The 24,977-nt window shown below is 42.8% G+C and overlaps 1 protein-coding gene across 6 annotated transcripts in view; it reads left to right on the forward strand.

The window, feature by feature from the left end:
- The window catches only part of JADE3 (jade family PHD finger 3), a 135,551-nt gene that overhangs the window by 104,971 nt on the left and 5,603 nt on the right, over positions 1-24,977 (forward strand). For all 6 annotated transcript variants that reach the window (XR_008290097.1, XM_053202260.1, XM_027053956.2 and 3 more), the window contains 4 exons: positions 2,640-2,851; positions 8,489-8,656; positions 11,539-11,655; positions 23,379-23,849. Coding sequence is in view for 5 of the 6 variants with exons in the window: in XM_053202260.1 (XP_053058235.1) it covers positions 2,640-2,851; positions 8,489-8,656; positions 11,539-11,655; positions 23,379-23,849 (968 nt within the window). In the remaining variant the exon portion in view is untranslated. The remainder of the gene's footprint in view (positions 1-2,639; positions 2,852-8,488; positions 8,657-11,538; positions 11,656-23,378; positions 23,850-24,977) is intronic.

Genomic DNA, 24,977 nt, shown 5'->3' on the forward strand with positions numbered 1-24,977 from the left:
CACTTCTGCCGTCTCTGCCGGGTGGACAGAAGTTCTAACTTCAGCATTAGGCAGCACCGCTGCACCCGACAGGTCGGAGTGTCCGGTGAGCCTTGATGCCGGACTTGTCATTTCCTGCCGGAAGGAGAACGAAAGGCCTAGGGCAGAACTTCCCCTAAGCAGCTCTCAGCTATCTCACTACCTTTAGCGAGTTCTGAAGTTGTCATGCAGGTCTCGAAAAATAAAATTCAGTGAAGCCAAGGCAAGCAAACAAACAAACAAACAAAACTTGGAAGTACACGTAATAATAGTGGTGAAGTGATGGTATGCCGTACCGTACCGTGCCGGCAGTGCTGGGAAATGCTAGGCTGAAAGGAAACTCACTTTATGCTTACACACAGCTCTTTGACCAGTCTTCAGCCTGAGCGGTGTTTAGGTCCAAATGGTCCTTTGGAACTCTGTGGGTGGTTTTATTTAAGTCTCCGTAGGAGATGCGGTAAAGCATACATTTGATTGCATTTTTGCTTGAACCACGTTTATCCATTGTTAGCACAACAAGGATCAGCGGTTCTCCTTTTCTTCCCTCCCTCCCCTTTTTTTCTTTCTTTTGAGGTTGGTGTCTGAATGCATGTGAATAAAAACTTAACATCGTATTGCATCCGGTTTGGCATGATGGTGGCAGTTATTCTGTCAGTAACCGGTACTTCTTGCTTTTGAAAGCTTTTTACTGTATGTCTTCTCTTGCTCTGCCTTCCAAAAGGAGAGAATGGGTGTCAGTTTAGGGTGAGAACCACAAAGGGAGGAGAATGAAAGACTGACAGAGGGGGTAAGTCAGAGTATGAGAGCCTAATCGAGTGGATTGACGGTTCAGCGTGCAGTTGTGCTTAGGAACCCTGTGACATCTGTATACATTGTGATCGTTCCAGGCCTGCCTTCGGCATGACACCACCTGATGACGAGGTCCCTTTGGTATTTTGCAGTTAATTCCCTTTGGATGATTTTTTTATGGCCTTTTTTTATTTTAGAGTAGTTTTAGATTTACGGAAAAGTTGTAGACGTAATACAGTTGCCATGTACCCCTCACACAGTTCCAGTTTCCCCTAATGTGAATAATGTCTCACTTGCCCACAGTACGTTTGTCAAAGCTAAGGAACCAACACAGGTACATGACTGTCATCTAAATTCTAGACTTTATTGAGGTTTCATCAGTTCTTCCACTAATGATCTTTTTCTGTTCCAGGATCCCATCCAAGACACCACATTGCATTTAGGCTTGGAAGAATTTTAAAAAAGGATTGCCTTATCTCAAGTCTTACTCTTTAGAGTAAATGATATTGTAGTGAGGCTTATAAAAGCTTAAAATAAACTTGTAAAACCAACATTAAATTAAGCATATTTTTTGGTTCAGATTAAGGAATTTTAAAAATCGAGTGCTTACTACATAGCAGGCACTATACTAAGCAGTGTACAAACATTACCTCATCTCAGCCTCACAAGAAATCAGTGAGTTTATATTATTGTCCTTATTTTATAGATAAGGAAACTAAGCCCTGAAGAGGATAAATAACTTGTCAGAGTTTACGTAACCAATATGGGGTCAAGTGGAATATCCTCCTCCACGCCAGGAAAAAAAAAAAGTGTGTGATTTGTCTTGGCTGGAAAAAGGAAGCATACTACCTAGGTGGTTTTTGCTTTCATAAGTAGCTACGACACTAAAAAGGTTGTTTTGGAATTCCAGAGTCTCTTAGTATAGCTTATATTACAAATGAAGTAGAATACTTGGGTAAATTTGTTTGAATCATTGTCAGAATTGTTCCTGAGTTTACAAGCTGTTAAATATATATGTGCTCTCACTAAATCATTAGTCCCCCCAGAAAGAAGTATGTTTAGTTGTTGCCACTGTCCACCATACGAATCTTTTAGTTGGGTTTATTAAGTTGGTTTTGTTTAATTACAAGTTTTATTTAATTAAAAGTATAGAAGGAAAAGGAACCAAGAGGCAAAAAAAGGTAATTTCAGAATTTACAGCTAGACCTTTGTGGATGCTAATAGGTTTATTTTATATATATAGTTTGCCGTTGGAAAATATTATTGGATATTTTCAAAAGTCGGGCTTGAAAAACAAAATGTTTCATGTGTACAATGACATTTACAGAACCTAGAATTTTCTTTTATGACTTAATACCTTTTTATGTGAAAATTTCCTCATATAATCATTCGATGGGACTCATTTGCTAAGAATGAATTATTATTTATGTCCAAATAGTTATGTGATCCTAATTATCTTATTAAGCTGTAAAGTAAAGTGTTCAAAATTACAAAGCTCAGTAGGAACTTCTCCCTCAGTGGGAGTAAGAGAAAACAGATTTAGGAGGAGACTGGTTAGGATGTAGACAGAAAACTGAAAGAGTCAGTAATACATCTTACAAGGAATGTGGTGAAATGTATTTCTCCTTTCATGTGTCAAATACTAATACGTGATGATAGGTAAATATTAGAATAGCTCTAGTAAAAGATTCTTTGAAATCTGGTTGTTTTAGATCAGGGAAGAGATGGTTTTATCTTTTAGAATCCCTCCATCCTTGCACCGGGCTCACAGTAGGTGATTTGGGAATGACAGCTGACTGATGGGTTGATTGATTGTTTGTATTTCTGTGCAGGTTGTGGGCCAGTTGATGAGAATCTTATGGAAAAGACAGTAGAAGTCCTGGAACGCCATTGCCATGAAAATATGAACCATGCTATTGAGACAGAGGAAGGGCTAGGCATAGAGTATGATGAAGATGTGATCTGTGATGTGTGCCGGTCTCCAGACAGTGAAGAAGGGAATGATATGGTGTTCTGTGATAAGTGTAACATCTGTGTACATCAGGTTAGTGAGAGTGGAGACCACCGCCTCCCCACGGTCAGCCTTTCTGAAACTCAGTGATGGTCTCCAGCACCCATATCTGGGTAGCAGTTTGCATTTAAGGGGGAAAACAAAGATTTGGCCTGGCTGTTCTTCAGTAATTCCTTTAGAAACAATACTTGTGATCCCCAAGGTGACTGACTTACTAACTTTACCCCAGGGGGCTAAACGCAGATCTTTATCGTGTCCCCTCATACCCGTGCTGTTGAGATTGCCTCGTTTGATACTTTTACCGTCCCCTGGGGGAGTCTCCTTGCTGCTGCCCGGGAGTCTCTCTTCTGCCTTGGAATCCCTGCATGGTCAGTAACCTTGGTGAGTTTACACTTCCTACAGCTGGAAGTCCAGACTCTTTTTGCTAGCACCCAGAGCCCTCTCCAGTCCCCCTGATAAAGAACCCCCAGGAAGCTGAGTCCAATACACTTCTAAAGATCATAGAATTTTAGGACTGCAAAAAACTATCCCACTCCTCAGTTTTACGGATAATACCAGGAGAGATGAAATGACTTTACCCAAGCTCTTCCCGTTGGTTGACAGTTATTTGTCATCCTTTCTACCATAATGCCTTCTTAATTAATTATTAATGATGATGATGGTGATGATATCAACATTCTTTTTGGCTCTTTCCTTTTCTTCCTCCCATAATCCCTATCCTCCAGCAAAATAAGGTTACTTAAGGGGGGGGCAGTGATGACTATTCCTGACACCGTCCTGTCTCCATGTTTCAGCCACACCCCAACTTAAAATGCTTTCTCCCACCTCCATCTATGAAAAATCTATGTATCTTCCAAGATCTAGTTTAAGTCTTGTCGTGAACGCCCCTACCCTAAGTGATTTTTCACTCTTCTGAACCTGTTGTGTATCTCATTGATTTCATTAATTTATCTAGCAAATAGGTATGCAGCACCATCCATGTGCCAGGACTTACGCCACATGCTGAAGACTCAGTCAGTGATGAAGAGGCAGACATGGCCTTTGCTCCCAGGGTTATCAGAGTCTGGTGTATAGGCTACATGGAAACTGCCCAGTTAGCACAATACGCCAGGTGTTTTTGTAGACAGAAGTTCCACGCTGCCGTGTAAGTGCATGGGAGGGATGGAGATCAGGGACAACTTCCAAGAGGTGGCATCCAAGCTGAATCTAAATGCCACATACAGCAGCAGTGCGTGTTCAGGCAGAGAGGCGAACACATTCAGGCAGGTTAGTGGGAGTGGGCACAGTGTATCAGAGGCAACTCTGAGCTGTTCAGAACTGCAGAGAGTGGTTGGGTGGAGCAGGGGAGGATGGAGAGCGACAGCACAGAGGGATTACAAGGGCCACGAGTGACAGGCCCTTGCTGACAAACTAGGGAACTTTGGTTTTGTCCTGTCAGCCCTGAAGGCTATGAGTTCTATTTTAGGAAGACCACTCTGGCTACAAAATGACTAAAAAGATTAAGTAACGCACTGGGGCACCCGGCCGGCTCAGTTGGTAGAGCATGTGACTCTTGATCTCGGGGTTACGAGTGCGAGTTCAAGTTCCATGTTGGGCATTAGAGATTACTTAAAAAGGAAGGAAGGAAGGAAGGAAGGAAGGAAGGAAGGAAGGAAGGATGGAAGGAGGGACTGAAGGAAAGATGGAAGGAAGGATGGAAGGAAGGAAGGGAGGGAGGAAGATAGACAAGGTAGGTAGATAGATTAGATAACACAGGAGATCAAGGGAAAACCGGGCTTAAGACTTTAATTGCCTGGGCCACCTAACCTAATCCTCTGCATTAGAAGGTACTCAATTATTCTGTGACCCAGTTGGGTCTTTTTCTTCATTTTACTTGTTTCCTTTAAAAGAGTTCATTTCAAAAATTTACCTTCACTCTACCAGTTATTGGCATTTATGTCACACCTTTAGTGAGAAAGGAAGTATCGTTTAAGTATGAACATAAGTATCTGATAGTACAAGTCCACAGTCCTTCCTCTGTAGTTCCAAAAATTTTTAAAGCTCTGAAAACTGCTAGATTTTGCTTAAGTTTAGCACCAGAACTGACTTGGGGCAATACTAGAACTCACCCAATATGAGGCTATTTATACTGTTTATCCCATTTTGCATAAATGCTCATATAGTTTGCTAGAGAAATATTAATGTATTTGAGAATACGGTACTGCCCCTGGTCCCATTGGGAGTTAGGTAATATACCATGTATGTACTTAATACTTTCCTAAGATCTGACCAGTTTTGAATTTCCTGATGTTTCTCACCCTGAATCTAATCATTTAGATACATGATTGTGGATCTATAGTAGGCTTGAAGAGAAAATAGTACAAAGGTCATCTGTGTATATTTTCTGTATTTATCCTTCACAGTAGGGACAAACACTAAGGAATTATTTTCAGATTCTTTGACTAAAAAACGAATGTAGCCTAATAATTCTCCTCAAAGATTATTTTATCTGTTTTGAAAATATATCCAGTAATGACTGTAAATGATGCCCTTTCCTCACGTAGAAAGTGATGACAATAACACCTGGCCAGGCCTTGCAGGATATAAGCTGGTATGTATTAAAGCTGAATGTTGTTGGGGCGCCTGGGTGGCTCAGTCGGTTAAGCGTCCGACTTCGGCTCAGGTCATGATCTCACGGTTTGTGAATTCGAGCCCCGCGTCGGGCTCTGTGCTGACAGCTCAGAGCCTGGAGCCTGCTTCGGATTCTGCGTCTCATTCTCTGTCTGCTCCTTCCCCACATGTGCTCTGTCTCTCTCTGTCCCTCAAAAATAAATAAAAATGTAAAAAAAAAGTTGAATGCTGGTGCCACACAAAGTTTCATATAAAAGAGATTCTTCCAAAGTGAGTATATTCACTTGAATTCTGAAGAGATACTGAGGTTAGAGCTCCCTCTGTTGACTGAAAAGTGACTTAAAATGATTTGGAAGATTCAGTTTACTCCTTAATAGAATCAGGGACATGTTGACATCTCTATTTTTTAAACATAATTTTTTTTTTCTTTACCGCCACCATATTATGTCAAATGTTTGTTCCTATGCCACTTTAATACACTTGTGTCAGTACTTTAGAAGAGAGGTTTACATCAACAGACTTGAGGTTTTAACTTTAAAAATGTGAAAATCAGGACCATTCCCAGTCCCTTTGTATGTTCCATTTTTTGGTTTTTAGCCCAGGTATTGAACACTCAAACCAAGGCCTAAATTAATTTGCCTGAAGTTGGTGCTCATAGTTTTTATATCTGTCATATATACATTTGGCACTGAGTTTATTAACCCCCTGAAACTATATGTAACACATATGTCTGTGCACGTGTGCAGTTTTCTCAGGAGAATCCACCCTTTACCATTTTGTAGTCTGGAAAAACTTGAGAACCACTGCTATGCAATACAAGCTTTTATGATCCTATGACCATGAATAAGTATATACAAGGGCTCAGTAAATGATTTTCTGCCCAATAAAAGGACCAGGAGATAAAGGGGATCCCTAGAACCACTGGTTTTTCTTTTGCTGGTCTGTAAGAGGCTCTCTTTTAGGGAAGAAACTTGCTTTCATTTCCTGACAAACATTCTGGACCTCAGAGAAAGAAAAGCTCTGACGGCTAGGAGCCTTATAAAATGATGCCCTACTGTTGGAAGAGCAGCCTGGTTGGAATTCAGCCTCAGTTATTGATATAAATTAATTTGTTCTGCCAAACCACCTATTCGACCTCAGCATAGAAAGCATTCCAGATAAACTGGTGATAAAAGACCTACCCCCCAGTGACCTTAGAGTCTCACTGAGGAGATAAAACCTAACAGCTGGAGTCGGGAAGACTACAGGATGCCGCCACGTACTTGGTGAGGGAAACCATGTTGAGTAGAGGGCAAGGGTCAAGTGGAGAAGACACAAGGGGCTCTATGACCTGAGAAGTGAGGTGAGGAGCACCAGGCTTTAGATCAGGGGCTGGCAGACTTTTTCTTTGAAGGGCCATATGGTAAATATTTTAGACTTTGAGGGCCGCATTCAGTCTCTGTTACATATTCTTTTTTTTTTTTTTTTAAGATTATTTATTTATTTATTTATTTATTTATTTATTTATTTATTTTTGATATGAAATGTATTGCCAAATTGGTTTCCATACAACACCCAGTACTCATCCCAAAAGGTGCTCTCCTCAATACCCATCACCCACCCTCCCCTCCCTCCCACCCCCATCAACCCTCAGTTTGTTCTCAGACATACTCTTTAAAAAAAAAAAACAAACACTGCTCTAAAAGTATGAAAACCATTCTTAGCTTGTTGGCCTTAACAAAACAGGCCTCAGGTAGTAGTTTGCCAACCCGTAATTTAGATCAGGGTGGGGGTGAGAACAGAAGGAATTTCTAGAGGGTTTGTTGCTGTGCAATGGTATGAAATCTTTGTTTTAGCAAGAAGAATGAATGTGGCAGCCAAATAGAAGAAGGATTGAAGGTGTGAAGGGGGTGGAAGAGAATTTAGGAATAAATCAATTCAGGCATAACATGATAAGGACTTGGATGGAGCAGTTGTGGTGGGGATGGAGAGGAAGGTCAGAGCCCAAGGGCCACTCTGTAGGGAGGACTGGTATGCCCCAGGGACAGTGGATGAAAGGAAGTGCATAATATGAGTACAGGAATTTCGGATCTGGAAGCTGGGAAGCATGGTGGTGATATGGATAGAGAGAGTTTGGAAAAGGAGCCAGTTGAGGGGTAACACGATAGTAACTGTTGGAACCTGAATCCGAGCTATGGCTGAACCTCCTGGGGTACGTACAGATTTTGAAGTTGCCATGGTGAATCAGTCAGCGGTGGAAAGTTTGCCAGGCCACATGGGGATCCAGGAGGCCCCCCAGGTTTAGTCTTTAATGGTGAGAGTAGAGCAGTAAAGAGGGGAAGGATGGGCGGGCGAGATTGGAGGTAGTAAAAAAGGAAATCTAGAATGTTTTCCAAACTAACCCCCACTCCCCCACCAGTAGTGCATTTATTTGTCCAAATTCATTCCATGAAAGATTTGAAGCAGCTTCTAGAACTCTGTGGAGTATTGTGATTAGTCTGATATTCTCTTCAATTCAGGATTCATTCACAAGTCCGTTTTTCTTCAACCCAAGCAAGTAATTGCTGTGATTTGCTGAGTGCTTTTTATACACCAGGTTCTGTTAGGCTCTTGAAGCATTAGCTCATTTGCTCCACAAAAGTTTCATTCTGTTTCTTTTTCAGCACTTTTTTCTTAATTACAACAGTACATGACATGTAGAAGTTACTCCGTTAGTGTATGACTAAGTATAATACATAATTTTGAAGAAGCTTTAGAAAACAGAGGCAGAAAAGAAAAGAAGTATGTAATCCCCAAACTCAATAACAGTTGGGCCAGCCTTTTTGTATGTATTTCCTTCTAGTCTTACTCTATTGTCCTTAAAGTCAGTTCTCGTAGACAGACATGCTGATCTTAGATGCTGGAAGGTGCCTTTTTTTTTTTTTTAAGTGTTTTAAAATTACTAAATCCTGGATATGAGCTTTTGGGGCCTTATTTGCCTTTCTCCTAAAAGCAGAGAGTATTCTGTGACTGCACCAGAGCAGACATCAGCCCTGCTGAAAAGATGCTAACCATTCTCCCCTCTCCTGCTCGTGCCTCCAGGCCTGCTACGGCATCCTCAAGGTCCCAGAAGGCAGCTGGCTGTGTCGTTCCTGTGTCCTTGGCATTCATCCACAGTGTCTGTTATGTCCAAAGAGAGGTGGGGCCATGAAGACTACCAGGACAGGGACTAAATGGGCTCATGTCAGCTGTGCCCTGTGGATTCCAGAGGTAAGACTCATCCAGGCTTGAGCCCATTTGCTCCAGGTGCACCTGTTTCCCATGGCATTCAGACCGACTCAGGCTTCATGGAGATGCTTCATTCCTGCTCCTGCTCCTGAGGTGATAATGCTTCCACTTGAGCTCTCTCACACCCTTCTTGGATGCATGTGAGCATGGAAGCCCACGCTGATTAATTTATAGATGGTGCCACCAGTGGTAGTGAATGACTTTGTATGAGAAGAGAGCCAGGATATGAGCAGATTTTTTTAAGGTGCAACTTACACTTAAAATACCAAATACTAAGTGTACAATTTCATGACTTTTATACATATCTGTAACCACAACCCAGACCAAGACAAGGAACACCTCAGAAGTAGACATAGAACACCCCAGAAGGATCCCTCATACCTGCTTTCCAGTCCCTATTTGGGCCCCTATTACCATTTTGATTACTATCACTATAGATTAATCTGTTTTTGAATTTCCTGTAAATGGAATCATACAGTATGCACTCTTTCCTGTCTGCCAGCACTCCATGTTGTAGTATGGATCAGTACTCATTTGTTTCTTGCTGAGGAGTATTCTGTTGCATTGATCTACCATGATTTATTTATCCATTCTCCTTTAATGGACACTTCCGTTGTTTCCAGTTTTAGGTTATTCTGGATGAAGTGAGCATTACCTCTTTTGCCCACTATGATGGTTGCCCTTTGATTTTTGAAGCCTTTTTTTAATGTTTTTTTTTTTTATTAAAGAGAGGGAGCACGAGTAGAATAGAGGGGCGAGGGGAGAGAGAGAGAGAGAGAGAGAGAGAGAGAGAATGAATGAATGAATATGAATCTTAAGCAAGCTCCATGGTCAGCATGGAGCCCAGTGCGGGGCTTGGTCCCATGACCCTGGGATCATGACCTGAGCTGAAATCAACCAAGTGAGCCACCCAGGCGCCCCTGATTTTTGAAGCTGTTTTCAGAGCTTAGACTCAACATTTGTCTAAGAGCCTCTTTGTTCAGAACTCCATCCCTAACTATTTAATCTGGTCCTTCAGTTGCTGATATTTCATAAGAGGCTGTGTGCTCACAAAATCGATTAAAAAGGGCTTCCAAACATTACTTCTTCTTACTTATGGCTGCTCTTTTTTTTTTTTAACCTGTTTAAACATCCCACGCACATCCTCTTTCCCCAACCCCTATCCAAGCCAGCACATTTGTTAACTGCAAAACAAGAGAGACTTTAGAATTCAGTTCATGGGAAAGCTGATGATACTGTATCAGTAATTCATTCTCCCTTAAAACTTCCTGGCACCTGGCTGGCCCAGTGAGTAGAGAATGCGACTCTTGATTTCCAGGTTATAAGTTCGAGGCCCACGTTGGGTGTAGAGATTACTTCAAAAAATCAAATGAAAAAATAAACAAACAAACTTCCCTGGCTTTATTCTTGTTAATGACAGTTCCAGGGGAGTTAACTATCTAACAATTGAGCTTAGAGTCACATAGTTAAACTGAAAGTCCTCGATAAATACTACAGTATTCTTATGGATATAGGAATAAGTATTTTTTTTAATATTTGGATAATGGTTCCTTTTTCTTACTGAGAATGTCCAGCTCATAGACTGACATGAACTCTCAGGTTTCTGGCCTGAGAGTGACTGGTCTCCAGCAGCAAATGTCCCAACTAATAGAGCAGGCGCTCTCAGCATATAAGAGTCTAGAACATGACTCAGGAAGAGTCCTTTAAAAATAAAAGGAGCCGGGGCTCCTGGGTGGCTCAGTCGGTTGAGCATCCAATCTTGATTTCAGCTCAGGTCATGATCCCAGGGTTGTGGGATCAAGCCCTGCATTGCGCTCCATGCTGAGCATGGCCTGCTTGGGATTCTCTCTTTCCCTCTGCCCCCCTCCCCTGCTCACATTCTCGCTCTCTCTAAAATATAGAAAGAAAAGAAAAGAAAGAAAGGGAAAGAAAAAGGAAGGAAGGAAGCTGTCTTACCTGTTGACATTGCTTATTACGGTTGTTTTTAGTACCTTTTGGGCTGCTCAAGATCTCTGTGATCTTTCTACTGTTAGTTTCTGCATGTGGGTAGAACTTGTACTAGTTTAACCAGCCTTATTCAAAGTCCTTCACTTTTTAAAGTTGTATCTCTCTTGGAAACTCCTGTACACATTTGTAAGCGAGAGGGAGAACACTTTTTATCAGAAGTTGTTTGACCCCTTGTTTTCATATGGAAAAAACTGTTTTCCATCTTTTGTTAAAGCATTCTTTCCTTTCAGCACTCTCCCAAAGACTAATTTCACTTTGAAGCTACTTTGGCTGAGACAGTAGAGCAAACTGATGATGGTTACATGATTTAAAAGACCATGGTTTGAAAATGTTACCATCCCCATCCTTCCTACTTACATGCTGCGACCTCTTCATTACACAGATTGCTGTGACTTTGCAACAATATCATGATTCTTTATAAACCAAACTGAAAGGCTTGTCACTGCCTGTTTTTCATCCTCAGTTGATTAAATGACAAAACGAGGCATGTGGCACCATCTCTAACAGACAATAGATGCTAGATCTTGTGAATTTTAATTCCGTTCCTTAGTGGCTTTCTTTGGTTCCTAAGTAAAGTGTAGATATGTATCTTGGATTCATTAAGGTAACCATGCCTAGCCTCCACTCCTGCCCTCTCATCCTATATATGAGTCATGTCCGTTACTGGAAATGATCAGAGGTCTGAGCAGTGGCTAGAGACAGGTTTTATTTATTCTTGGTTCCATAGTAACCTTAAGAGATGTGGCCCACCTCATTGTCTTGATGGCCTGAGCATCACATAACATCATTTGTGGCTTGTGAAAGGTACTTCTGGAATGCCTTGGTGCCTCTGCCTTATGGTGGTGTTTTATTTATAGGTCAGCATTGCTTGTCCTGAGAGGATGGAACCAATCACCAAGGTGTCCCACATTCCACCCAGTCGATGGGCCTTAGTTTGCAGCCTCTGCAAGGTGAAGACAGGGGCCTGTATTCAGGTAAGTCACTGAGAGAAGTGGTGGGGTGGGTACCACTGAACTGGCCAGACTCAACATCCCAGTGAGAGCAGCCTCTTAACTGAAAGTTTACTCGGGAGGCCCCCCACTCACTCCTCCTCACAGGGGCTCTGCCATGGTACAGACCATTTCTGGAGCGGTTTTTGTTTTTTTTTTCAGATGTTGCCTCTGGACCCTTCAGCTTATTCTTTTCATTCATAGTGGTAGTTAACTTCCATCCTTTGCTGTCGGATCTGATGAATTAGGTGATTTCTGAAGCTAGATGATACCATCCTGGGTAGAAACAAGCCATAGATCTAAAACAACCAGGCCCAGGTTCCAGGATGATTTAACCAATGACTCTGCTGCTGAACTAAGTACAACTCAATTTGGAAGGGAAAGATGCATCTGAATAGATAAATCCTGGTGGATAGGCCTGAAAGTCCTGCTCACAGGCACATATGTTGCATACAGTAGTACAAGTAAAGTTTTCTGAGACGTCTGTGGTATAGGAATTCAGCTGCATAAAGTAGAAGTAGTAGCTGGTGTGCCCAACAGCAGCAGTTGGGTGGTCGATGAGACTGGGAGAGGCCAGTTATCTCCAGGAAAGGCAGAACGGTTGACCCTTCTACTCCCCAGGCCTCCTGCATAGGAGCTACAGATTGGTTGGAGTTAGATTTGCCTGCTAAGCTTCTTCACAGAAAAGGGGCCTTATGATGTTATAGCTTAGGGACAGTGGCTGTAGGTATTTCATGAAGTTTCTTGCTGTCTGGCTCATCTTGTAGATTTCTTGCTACAGACCCGGGATCAGCGACTCCTCAGAATAACCTTGGTTCATTTACTGGGAAATGGTATTTGAAGAACACAATATGGGAGCACCTGGGTGGCTCAGTCAGTTAAGCGGCCGACCTCAGCTCAGGTCATGATCTCACAGTTCGTGAGTTCGAGCCCTGCGTCAGGCTCTGTGCTGATGGCCCGGAGCCTGGAGCCTGCTTCGGATTCTGTGTCTCTCTCTCTCTTTTCCCCTCCCCCATTCATGCTGGCTCGCTCTCTCTCTCTCGCTCTCTCTCTCTCTCTCTCTCTGAAAAACTGAATAAACGTTAAAAAATTTTTTCTTTAAAGAACACAATATGGACCCCAAAGGCCCTTTTAATTTTTTAAGTTCATTTTTACACCTGACAGAATTGGGTACTTTGTCCTGCTTTTTTTAACTTTTTCCTGCTGATACTAGTTAACTACAGCAGTTACAAAGGAGAAAAACTTGAGGGAAAACTATTCCCACGGGGTCTACTACCATAATACATTGCCTGTTTAGGTTTTCCTAAGTTCTCTCCCGGTTGTTTCTCATATGTGAGCCCCTCGGCGGCCAAGGTTGTACATCACTCTTCCATGGATTGCCCCTAGCACAAAGGAGAGTGTGCCTGCCCGTTGTCAGTGTTCAGTTAGTGCTTACTGAATAAATATATCCATACTTAATGGTATCATAGATTTGTTTATAACATGCATTCTCCCCACTAAAACAAGAAAAGATTTTCCGTGTTTTTATAATTATTAGTAGTCCTTTTATAATAGCACATTGAATTTATATCCATTAATTTACTTATTTTCATTATTGTGGTACCTGCATTTTTCTCCTATCTTTGCTATTTCAAGGGATGGTTTTTTAGAATAGTTAGTAATTGGTGGCATGACTGTGGAGAGAGAACACTGGCCTTAACCTTAGCCGACCTGAATTTGCATTACAGCCCCACATTACCACATTCTGCCACATTGTCTGAGTTATTTATCTGAGTTTTATCTTCCCTTATAGACTGTGAGCTCAGACTGTTTCCTCCTTCGATCCCCCAACCCCTGACATGGCGGACAGACAGTAAATATTAGGTTGATGGATGGATAAAACATTCTAGAGTCGGTTTTTCATCTTCAGGGCAATCGTTCTTATTTTTATTAGAGTTTCGAGTCTGTATTTTGTAAAGACCTTACTAAATTAAGACTCGTAATTTTCTTACAAGGAATTACATTTGTGTAATTCCTTATAAGGAATATTTGAGCGCCTGATTGTGTGCCAGGCACTGTTCTAGGCACTTGGGATTTCTCAGTGAGCCAACAAAGAACTCACATTTGAGTTGGGAGAAATAGAGAATAAGAAATAGATATTAAATAGCGTTTAGAAAATGGCAAGTGCTCTGGAAAGGAAGAATGTGGAGTATGGCGGGAAGAGGGAGAGTGTGGGACAGGCGGCATGTGTCACAGGTTTGTTTAAAACGAGTGGTCAGAGTAGGACTCATAGAGGTGACATTTGAGAAAAGACTTGAAGGTGAGAGAAAACGACACAGTTATTTTGGGTAAAAATATTCCAGGCAGAGGGATCAGCCAGTACAAAGGCTCTGAGATGGGAGGTGTGTCTGGCCTGTTTGAGCGACAGGAAAGAGGCCAATGAGGCTGGAATGGAGTGTGTGAATATCAGAGAGATCATATGGGGACTTGACTGGTTAAGGTAAAAGTAAGCAGGGGTTTTTTTTTCTATAAATGGCCAGATAATAAACACTTTAGGCTTTGCAGGTCATATAGTCTCTAACACAACTACTCAATTCTGCCTTGAGCACAAAGACAGCCAGAGACTATACTTAGCAAATGAACATGGCTTTATTCCAGTAAAACATTATGGACTCTAAAATTTAAATTTCATATTCGTTCACATGTCATAAAATGCTCTTATTTTTTTAATTTTTTAATATTTATTTTTGAGAGAGAGAGAGAGAGGCCGAGTGTGAGTGGGGGAGAGGCAGAGAGAAAGGGAGACACAGAACTTGAAGTGGACTCCAGGCTCTGAGCTGTCAGCACAGAGCCCTATGAGGGGCTCGAACTCACAATCTGTGAAATCATGACCTGAGCTGAAGTCAGATGCTTAATGGACTGAGCCACCCAGGCGCCCTGAAATATTCTTATTTTTGTTTTTTACATCATTTAAAAATGTAAAAACATCCTAAGCTGCCATTCTTAGCTCTTGGACCACACAAAAACAGCTGCTGCATGTGGTCTGTGGGCCATAGTTTGCCAGCCCCCGGGGCTCTCATGAAATCTTTTGTTTTCACTCAGAGCTTAAGGGGGAATCATTGGCAGGCTTCGAGCAGACAGGTGACATAATTTGATTTATGTTTTTAAGGGATCACTCTGTGGAATGATATGTCTAGTACTTGCTTCAAAATAATCCAGGGGGCAGTGTGCTATGGGAGGTTAAAGAAAGATGAAATAAGATTGGTCATACATTAATTGTTATTGAAGCTGGGCGATGGGTATATGGGGGTTAGTATAGTATTCTCTATGCTATTATATAGGTTTTTAAATTTCCATAGTAAAAGGTGAAAAACAAAAAACAGACTGGGGCGCCTGGGTGCCCAGTCAGTTAAGTGTCCAACTTCGGCTCAAGTCATGATCTCATGGCTGATGGGTTCAAGCTTCGCGTCAGGCTCCGTGCTGACAGCTCAAAGCCTGGAACCTGCTTTGGATTCTGTGTCTCCCTCTCTCTCCGCCCCTCCCCTGCTCAAGCTCTATCTCTCTCAAAAAATTTTTTTAAAAACGTTAAAAACAAAAATAGGCTCCGGCTGCTGTATTTAGAATAGACTAGGAAGGGAAGGTTAGAAAGAGGAAAAGCAGTTAGGAGGCTGTTACAGGAATCCATGAGAGGTGATAGTGGCTTTGACTGGAGTGGTAGCCCTGGAGGCGGTGAAAAGTGATAAGATTCTGGGTGAACATTGAAGGGAGAGCCAACAGGATTGACTGAATCAGATATGAGATATGAGAGAAGGATAGGAGTTGGGGATGCTTCCAAGTTTGGGGCCCAAATGGTGGGAAGGGTGAAGTTGCCACAAACTGAACGGGGAAATCTGCAGGAGAACAGATTTGGGGGAAGAGATGATGAGTCCGGTTTTAGACACTTAGGTTTGAGGTATCTACTTGACATCCTGTGGAAATGTCAAGCTGGCAGGTGTCTGTGTGAGTGTGGAGTTTGGGAGGAAGCCTGGACTGCAGACCTGCATTTGGGAGCCAGTGGCCTATAGACGGCTTCAGCCTGGACCGGGGAGGATCGCCGAGCGAGTGAGTGTAGATAGAGGGGAGAACAATACCAAGCCCTGGGCCTTGAAGCATTCCGGCGTGAAGAAGTCCAGCAGAGGCGGAAGAAGCAGCAGAGGAGATGGGGAAGAAGAAGCCCGCAGGGAGACGGGAGGAAAACTGAGAGTGTGTAGCAGCCTCTAAATCAAGAGAAGAAAGCATTTCAAGGAGAGGGAAAGATCTGTGGCGGAAAGAGGCTACTGAAGTAAGATGAGGACTACAGATTGACCCCTAAATGTAGCAAACGTGATTATTGGTGGTCGGGAGGAACAGTCTAGGTGCAGTAGTGACAGCAAAAGCTACGTCACTAAAGGTCAGGGCAAAGAAGGAAGGGAGGAACAGTTTGAAAAAGTGGGGTAAAGAGGTCTTTCCTTTAAGGTTAGAAGAAATACCAAGTCTGTGTGTATACTTGCTAACATCTAGGACTTGCGTGAAAGGCCGTGATCCAGTGCAGAGGAAAAACTGCTGGAGTGCGGTTTTCAGTAGGTGAGAGAGGGTGGCGTGAAGTGTGCGACGGAGGGGTGGCCTTGGGCAGGAGCGCTGATAGTTCTTCCCTGGTAACAGCCTTGAAAGTAGAGTGTAGGTGCAGTATTAAGTAGATGTGTCGATGGGAATCTGCAGGAGCACTCTTTCAAGTGTTTTAATTTCCTCAGTGAGGTAGGAAGCAGGATCAGCAGCTGAGAGTGAGGTCCAGAGGTTTGAGAAGAGAAGAGGTGTGAAATAGTTTTATGGTTCGGGGAAGTGTGGTGTGAGTACCGGGCTGTATGAAAGACCCTCCCTCTAGGTGAGAGGGAATGAACTTCAGGTGATATGCTGAAGTGTGTATTTTTTTCCACCTACATTCTACTTATACGAATAGAATGGCCTTTGTTTTCCATGGTTGACATCTGGTTTTCTGGTGGGGAAGAAAGACCAAAACCTTTTTTTTTTCCTTTCAAACCACCACTAAGTAAAGTTAATTCCAAACTCATTAGTAATTTAACATCTTGTTCCCTGTATGTGAATCAAAAACACAGTAACCAAATACAGTAATTCAGTAGGGGTCAGGTTTTTTTTTTTAATGTGTATTTATTTTTGAGACAGAGACAGAGCATGAACAGGGGAGGGGCAGAGAGAGAGGGAGACACAGAATCCGAAACAGGCTCCAGGCTCTGAGCGGTCAGCACAGAGCCCGACGCGGGGCTCAGACTCACGGACCGTGAGATCATGACCTGAGCCGAAGTCGGACGCCCAACCAACCGAGCCACCCAGGCGCCCCAGTAGGGGTCAAGTTTTATTAGCCTCATTGTTCTTGGGAAGTTTATTTAAGGGTCTTTGTGATTAGTAACCTATTTGGGGTATTTTGCTTTATTAACTCTTTCTGGAAATTTCTTAACTATCCGTGAATTGTGTTTATTCTTCCTGTCTTCCAACAGTGGGAATACATGCAACTATTCTCTTCTTTTGATTTAGGAACATTCCCTGGGGAAGGATAGAATCCAACACTGGTGGGTTTGGGGGTCTAAACTAGCTAGTATCTATAGCTTCCATATCTGGAAGCTAGAACCTTTCTCCTGAGCATGAAGTCTTCTGATAATCCTGAACCAGATCATAAAGACTGGGTTCAAATGAGATGCCCTCAGACAGCTCTGTATTTTGCCTAGACTTTGAACACAGTCCCTCTGACAGCTGGCTTTCCGGAATTCCTGTAGGGTCCTCACATGTTTTATGTTCAAGCCCCCTTCAGCCTAGAGCCAGATGCTTTAGGTTCTCCCTAAGAGGAAAGAAAGAACAGTGGTTAAACATATGACCTTTGGAGCCCGACTCCACCCCCTTGCTTTTTATACCATCTTAAGGAAGTTACCTGCCATATCTGTGCTTCAGTTTTCATATCTCTAAATGGAAATGATAATAGTACCTACTTAATAAAGGTGGTAAAGAGTCCAGTGCGGTACCTAACAGATAGCAAATACTCAGTAAATGTTAGCGGTGAAAGTAATTGTACTTGTTTTGTTCTTCATTTGTTATTCTCAGGAGTCCATCTGACTTTGCCGATGGACAGCCGTAGCACTCATCCAGCCAGACTGAGTAGTAGAATCCTCAAACATTTGGTACAACAAATGAAAATTGGCAACAAGTGGGGGAATGCAAGGAGGCCCACTCAGTGACTACATTGAATATTTTTTTCAAATATTCCAAATTTGGTTCAGTACACACTGTTCTTATTCTAAGGCATTTCTGGCCCCTGCCTTCAGGAGTTGGGCGTCTATTAGGGGAGGCCAGATATAAACACAGGAAAAGTTAACTAACACTGAAGTGACATCTCCCCTCAGACCTTGCAGACCCTTAGGGACGACAGGTGAGAAGGGCTGATGGCCAGTGTTGGTGCCGGAGTTTAAATATACAGTGGCTGGAGGAAGTTTGGTAGGCTGGCTTGAACCATTTAGGACATTGTTTCAGTGACACAGTTTTGACAGAATTGCTGTGGTACCACCCATTTGTCTGTTCACAGATTATTGGGGATTAAAGACAACCAAATGGACACTGTCCTGCAGCGAGACAGGAACTGCTGAGGACATATGGACCACGTCCTTGGGGTTCCAGGCATGTGTCATCCCCTTTTGAGGAGGACACGCTATGTTCTTTTTGGGGGTGACAAAATATTTCCCAACTCATTTCTTTTCTACAGTTTCTGAAAAATATACAGAAAACTATTCCTTTTCCTCCTTTAAAGATACATAAACTACAGTGAAATACTACTTCATACTCACTAGGGTGATAATAATCAAAAAGGTGGTGGGATCCCAGGGTGGTAGAATCAAGCCCTGCGTCGGGCTCCGTGCTGAGCGTGGAGCCTGCTTAAGATCTCTCTCTCTCTCTCTCTCTCTCTCTCTCTCTCTCTCTCTCTCTCTCTCTCCCCGGCGTCTGGGTGACTCAGTCATTAAGCATCTGATTTTGGCTCAGGTCATGTTCTCACAGTTCATGAGTACAAGTGTCACACATTGGGTGAGCTCGTGCCCCACTTCAGGTAAGCATGAACCACACTTTGGGCGAGCCCCGCTTCTCTCTGTCTCTCTCTCTCTGCCCCTCACTTGTGCTCGCTCTCCCCCCAAAACAAAGATTCTCTCAAAAACAAAATTAGGGGCACCTGGGTGTCTCAGTCCATTGGGAATCTGAGTCTTGACTTTGGCTCAGATCATGAGCTCAGAGTTCATGAGTTCGAGCCCCATGTTGGGCTCTGTCCTGACAGCATGGAGCCTGCTTGGGATTCTGTCTCTCCGTCTCTCTGCCTTTCTCCCACTCGCGCGCACGCGCGCTCTCTCTCTCTCTCTCTCTCTCTCTCTCTCAAAATAAATAAAAATAAACTTTAAAAATTTTTTTAAAATAAGAAAAAGATTCTCTCTCTCCCTCTGCCCCCTCTCCCCTATTCTCTCTCTCTAAAATTAAAAAAAAATTTTTTTAATAAAATAAAAAAAAAAAATTTTAAGGCAGGCAATAACAATGTGGAGAAATTGGAACCTTCGTGCTTTACTGGTGGGGATATAAAATGTGCAGCCACTATGGAAAACAGTTTGGCAATTTCTCAGAAAGTTAGATGTAAGAGCGCCTGGGTGGCTCAGTCAGTTACGTATCTGACTTCAGCTCAGGTCATGATCTTGCGGTCCTTGGGCTTGAGCCCCGCATCGGGCTCTGTGCTGACAGCTTGGAGCCTGGATTTGGATTCTGTGTCTCATTCTCTCTCTCTGACCCTCCCCCACTTGTGCTCTGTCTCTCTCTGCCTCTCAAAAATAAACATTAAAAAAATTGTTTTAAGTCAGATGTAGAATTATCATATGAGCTAGCAATTCCACTTCAAAGCATATACTTGCAGTTGAAGAGGTGTCCAAGACCCCCCCTCAGGTTCAATGATTCACTAGAAGGACTCAAAGAACTCAGAAAAGCCATTCTAGTGGTTACAGTTTATTACAGTGAAAGGAAGGATGCAGATTAAAAACAAGGGGAAGAAGCACATAGGACAGGGGTCCAGGAGAGAGTAGGCATGGAGCTTCCAGTTGTCCTCCCCAAGTGGAGTCTTGTGGACAGTGCTTATTTCTCCCCCCCCAGGGACGTGTGATGATACACAGAGTATTGCCAACCAGGGAAGCTCACCCAAGTCTTAGCGTTCAGTGATTGTATTAGGAGTTGGCAGCTTAGACACAAGTGACCCACCCGCATGGCTGACCTTAGTGTCCAGTCTCTCCAGAGGTCAGGCTGATACCATGTGGCTCAAAGCCTCCACCATAAATCACATTGTTAGCATAGGCTATCTGACATGGTCCAGGGACCCCTGATAAACAAAGACACTCTTCTAAGTCAGGACATTCCATAGGCTTAGAGGTCACCTCTTAGTAGCTGGGGGCAAAGGGCCAAACCTTTCTTTAGGCAAGGTTAATCCTTTAATGCACCTTCCCAAAGAGAAACGAAAACATATGCCTACATAAAAACTTGTACACAAATGCTCATAGCAGCATTATTTCCTAATAGCCAAAAACTGAAAACGACCCAAATCCCCATCAAGTGACGAATGGATAAACAAATGTGGTATAGTCATACAATGGAATGTCGTTTAGCCACATTTTAATTTTTTTTAAGTTGATTTATTTTGAGGGAGCACACACACAGCTAGGGAGGGGCAGAGAGAGAGGTGGGGAAGAGAATCCCAAGCAGGCTCCTCACTCCTCAGCACAGAGCCTAACACAGGGCTCAATCCCATGAACCATGAGATCATAACCTGAGCCAGAATCAAGAGTCGAATGCTTAACCAACTAAGCCACCCAGGCACCCTCCCATATTTTTAAAAGAATGAAATTCTGATACATGCTGTGACATGGATGAGCCTTGAGAACATGCTAAACCGGACACAGATGCCACATGTATGATCCCTCCTTGTGAAGTGTCCAGAATAGGCCTATAGATGAGTGGTTGCTTGGGGCGGGGGTTGGGAACAGGAAGTGACTGCAGGTAAGCGTGAGATTTCTTTTTTGAGGTAATGAAAATGTACTAGAATAAAAACTTGAAACAACACCAGAAAAGAAAATGTACTGGAATTACGTAGTGGTGATGGTTGCAAAACTCTGTAAACATGCTAAAACCATTGAAACGTATACTTAAAAGTCGTGAGTTTTTTGGCACAAAAAAAGTTTTCTGGTATCTCAATAAAGCGTTATTTTAATGGGCATAATATATACCTTCTCTGTCACCTTTAAGTGGTTACAGTAGAAATAGATGTATATATATAAAGGCATTTTGTTTACTAGAATATTCCAAGTGTATGTGTTTGGAAAAAGATAAATAGGTATTTGGCACCAAAACTTGGTTGGCATTTCTCCTTTACCACCAAAACACAGCGACCTTCAGCTATAAGCATCATAGAATGACCTTTTTTGCGACCAGATGGATTTTATGGCACAGTTCCGTAAGGACGTAGTCCATTTTTCATCTAAGCACCCAGTTCTTATTTGTGTATTGTCTTTTATTTTGACTAATTTATATTTACGTCTCCACAGTCTATAAATGTGACCTGAGACACATGGTCTGTTTTCAGCGTCTGATCAGTAGTAGTTTTATGTTACACATTCATCCCCTTGAATAGGACACGGTCCTTTTGCTTTCTCTTTCCACATTTTTATCAGTTACTAAACAGCAAAAGAGCACTATACCCAACACTTTTAATCTTCTGCTAAAGAATTCCTTTTGCTTCTTGTTTTTTAAATGACTGGCTAGTTTCTTAGCCGAGTGATAACACAAGGTGCCCAGATAAAAGTACATTTTTGGCTTTCATCATCCTCATTATCATAAGGCCTTTCAAATACGTGGACATTTTAAGGATACAGATTTCAGTGTAAGGTAACAATCTTTTCCAATAGAACTGTCCAAAGCTGGGGTGGGCTGTCTTAGGAATGTAGTTTAAGTGGCTAGATTACCACCTCCTTGAAAAGTAGAAGGAGTTGGGGGGCAGGGCAGTGGAGGTAGAAAACCGGGGACTCTAGAGGCACGTACAAGCAGTGATAAATGCGGTGCTGGATAAGATGATCTTAGAATTATATTTCATCTCTGGAATTCTTTATCCTGTAAAATTGGCTTAAATGCAATCTGTCTCCTTTAAAGCTTTGATGGTTGCCAGCATTCTCTTAGGTGTTGAATTTCTCCGTCTATTAGAAGGAGACCTGTCAGGTTTTGCATTTTTTAGTCTTTATTTGTATCTGAGGTCATTCCCTATTTGTAGTTATCACAAACCCCCAACATATAATTAATTCGGCAGTCTGCCCTCCAGACTCAGGCTTCCAAAAGAGTTGAGACTTGGCTTTCACCATGGGAATTCTCCACTATTTTTAGAAACAAATCCTCCATTTCTTTCTCTCCCATGTATTTAAAATCTTTGGAAGGAAAGCTATAGCATTGTAACCATAACAAATGGTAATTGAGACTAACTAAAACACAGGAGTACAGCAGTCATGGGCCGGCTCTTCCTACTCTGTTGCCCTGTAAATGAATCCTCAGTACCTGCTATGCAGTGATACTTAACAAATGTGTTGCATCTATAAATGGCAAAACATTACAAACTGAATTTCAGATTGTCTGTAGCCCTAATGTTCCTTAGAACGTTCTGCAGTGATGGAAGTCTGTGCTGTCCAGTATGATTGAAATGTGGCTAGGGTGGCTAAGGAATTGAATTTTTAATTGTATATCGTTTTATTTTTTTAAGCTTACTTTGAGAGAGCGAGAGAGGAAGTGCACACACACGCACTTACGAGAGTGAGGGAGGGGCAGAGAAAGAGGGAGAGAGAGGATCCCAAGCAGGTTCTGCACTATCGGCATAGAGCCCAACGTGGGGCTCAAACTCACAAACAGATCATCACCTGAGCTGAAATCAAGAGTCGGATACTTAACCGACTGAGCCACCCAGGCGCCCCAATTACATGTGCATACTGTATATGTAATTAAATTTTAAATCGCTACTTACGGGTAGTTGGCTACCATGTTAGACAGCACAGCTCTATAAGAACAATTTCAAGAAGTTGGGTTGCTTAGATACTGGAGTTCCTGGGACCTTTTTAGAACCAGTAGATACTCTGGCAACAATATTGACTTCGTTTTTTCTTTTGTTTGTTTACAAGCATTTCTTGAGCGCCTGATTGTTCAATAGTTGATGGCAATGCAAAGATGAATGACACGGCTTCTGTCTTTAGGAGCTCTGGCCAGGGTTCTGACGCTCACTATACTGTAGGTACACTGTAAAAAGTACTACTATAGAAGCATATAATAAGGCGACGTGAGGGCCACAGAGAAGGTACAGCATGACTCTTCACAGGAGCCAAGGAAGACTTCTGAGAAAAACTTCAGGCCCGAGCTAAAGGGGAGTTTGAATTTTTTTTTTTTTTTTTTTTTTTTTTTTTTTTGCCTCTTCTTTCTGTTTTCTATACAAGCAGATTTCCTGAGTTACTTGTAAAGCATCTGTCATAGTCCGTTTAGGGCCAGTTTTCTCCCTGCCTCACCTCTGCTTCCCGTGAGCAGCTCTCACATTAAGCCCTGGGATATGCGGTTCCCCTTCCCCCCCCAGCCCTGCCCCCTTAACGCATCTTTTCTTCCTACAGTGCTCTGTGAAAAGCTGCATCACTGCCTTCCACGTCACCTGTGCCTTTGAGCACAGCCTAGAGATGAAGACCATCCTAGATGAGGGGGATGAAGTGAAGTTCAAGTCATACTGCCTCAAGCACAGCCAAAACAGGCAGAAGCTCAGGGAGGCCGAGTACCCCATGCACAGGGCTACTGAGCAGAGCCAGGCCAAAAGTGAAAAAATCAGCCTGCGGGCGCAGAAGCTTCGGGAGCTGGAGGAGGAGTTCTATTCCCTGGTCCGCGTGGAAGATGTGGCCACAGAACTGGGGATGCCCACGCTAGCTGTGGACTTTATCTATAACTACTGGAAACTGAAACGGAAAAGTAACTTCAATAAGCCATTATTTCCTCCGAAGCAGGATGAAGAAAATGGCCTGGTGCAGCCAAAAGAGGAGAGTATTCACACTCGCATGAGAATGTTTATGCATCTACGCCAAGACCTAGAGAGGGTAAGGTGATCAGCTGTGGCTACTGTTTAGGTCTCAGTCTGCATAGAAATGGAGGCCCCGCTTCCAGTTTCATTTCTGTTTTTAAAGGTCAGCTCATTTAAAGTGTGGGCTTCTGTGTGCTTGCTTATCTTCTGATTACATTGTGGCCCCGAGCATTGGGCTCTGTTTAAATTTTTGGCAGTCACTTTCAAGGGAATTGGAGAGCCCTCGCTTACATGCTTATGAAGCTTAAATCTGAGATAAATTCTCATTTGGTTTACTTTTTATTCACTGTTGAGCCTAAATTGGCTCAGCTCTATTTTACTGACACGTGAGACTGTGGGCTGAGTTAAGAATTCATTTTATTGAGGAAAAAGCAGTTTCTCAAACTCGGCACTAGTGACATCTTGGGCTGGCTAGTTCCTTATTGTAGGGGGGACTGTCCTTTGTCGTGGGGAACACTGGAAGATGTTGAACAGCGTCCCTGGCCTCTACCCAGTAGCCAATCCCCCTCCCAACACATACCCAAATGATGACAGCAGAAAATGGTTCCAGATTACCAAATGCTCCCTGGGGGTCAGAATCGCCTCTGATTGAAAGTCTCTACACCAGATAATTTAGTTTAACTCACTTATTCAAAGATAAGTTAGGCCCTGTGTTTACCCTACAGAATTTTATAATCAAGTGTAATTATAGAGATGGCTTGTTTTTTCTCTCTGCTACCAGAATCTGGAAGGGAACAGATTTGGCTCACTTTGTAAAATTTAAGTCACACATCGATAGCACTTACTATGTGGCAACACTGTTCGAAGCATTTCATAAATATTAACTCATTTAATCCTAACATGCCTGTGAGGAAAGTACTGTTGTTAGCCCTATTTACCGATGACTAAACTGGGGCACAGAAAGGTGGGATGATTGGTCCGGTGGGGTGGGAAGTATGGGAGCACGTGGATCGCACCCTTGGGGCTGTAGAGATTTGGCTGAGCAGGAGGTGTGAGCAAAAAACCACTGTCAGTCTGTCCGGCAGACCTTTATCCTGCTGGTCCAGCGCTCATTAGAAAATTGTACTGGATCCAGCATCGCCAGTGTTTTATTCAGGAATTTAAAGGGAAGGCCAGAACACTACATCATCATTCGGTCTTCCCA

Source organism: Acinonyx jubatus, chromosome X (assembly GCF_027475565.1).
Source record: "Acinonyx jubatus isolate Ajub_Pintada_27869175 chromosome X, VMU_Ajub_asm_v1.0, whole genome shotgun sequence".
Classification (NCBI taxonomy): domain Eukaryota; kingdom Metazoa; phylum Chordata; class Mammalia; order Carnivora; family Felidae; genus Acinonyx; species Acinonyx jubatus.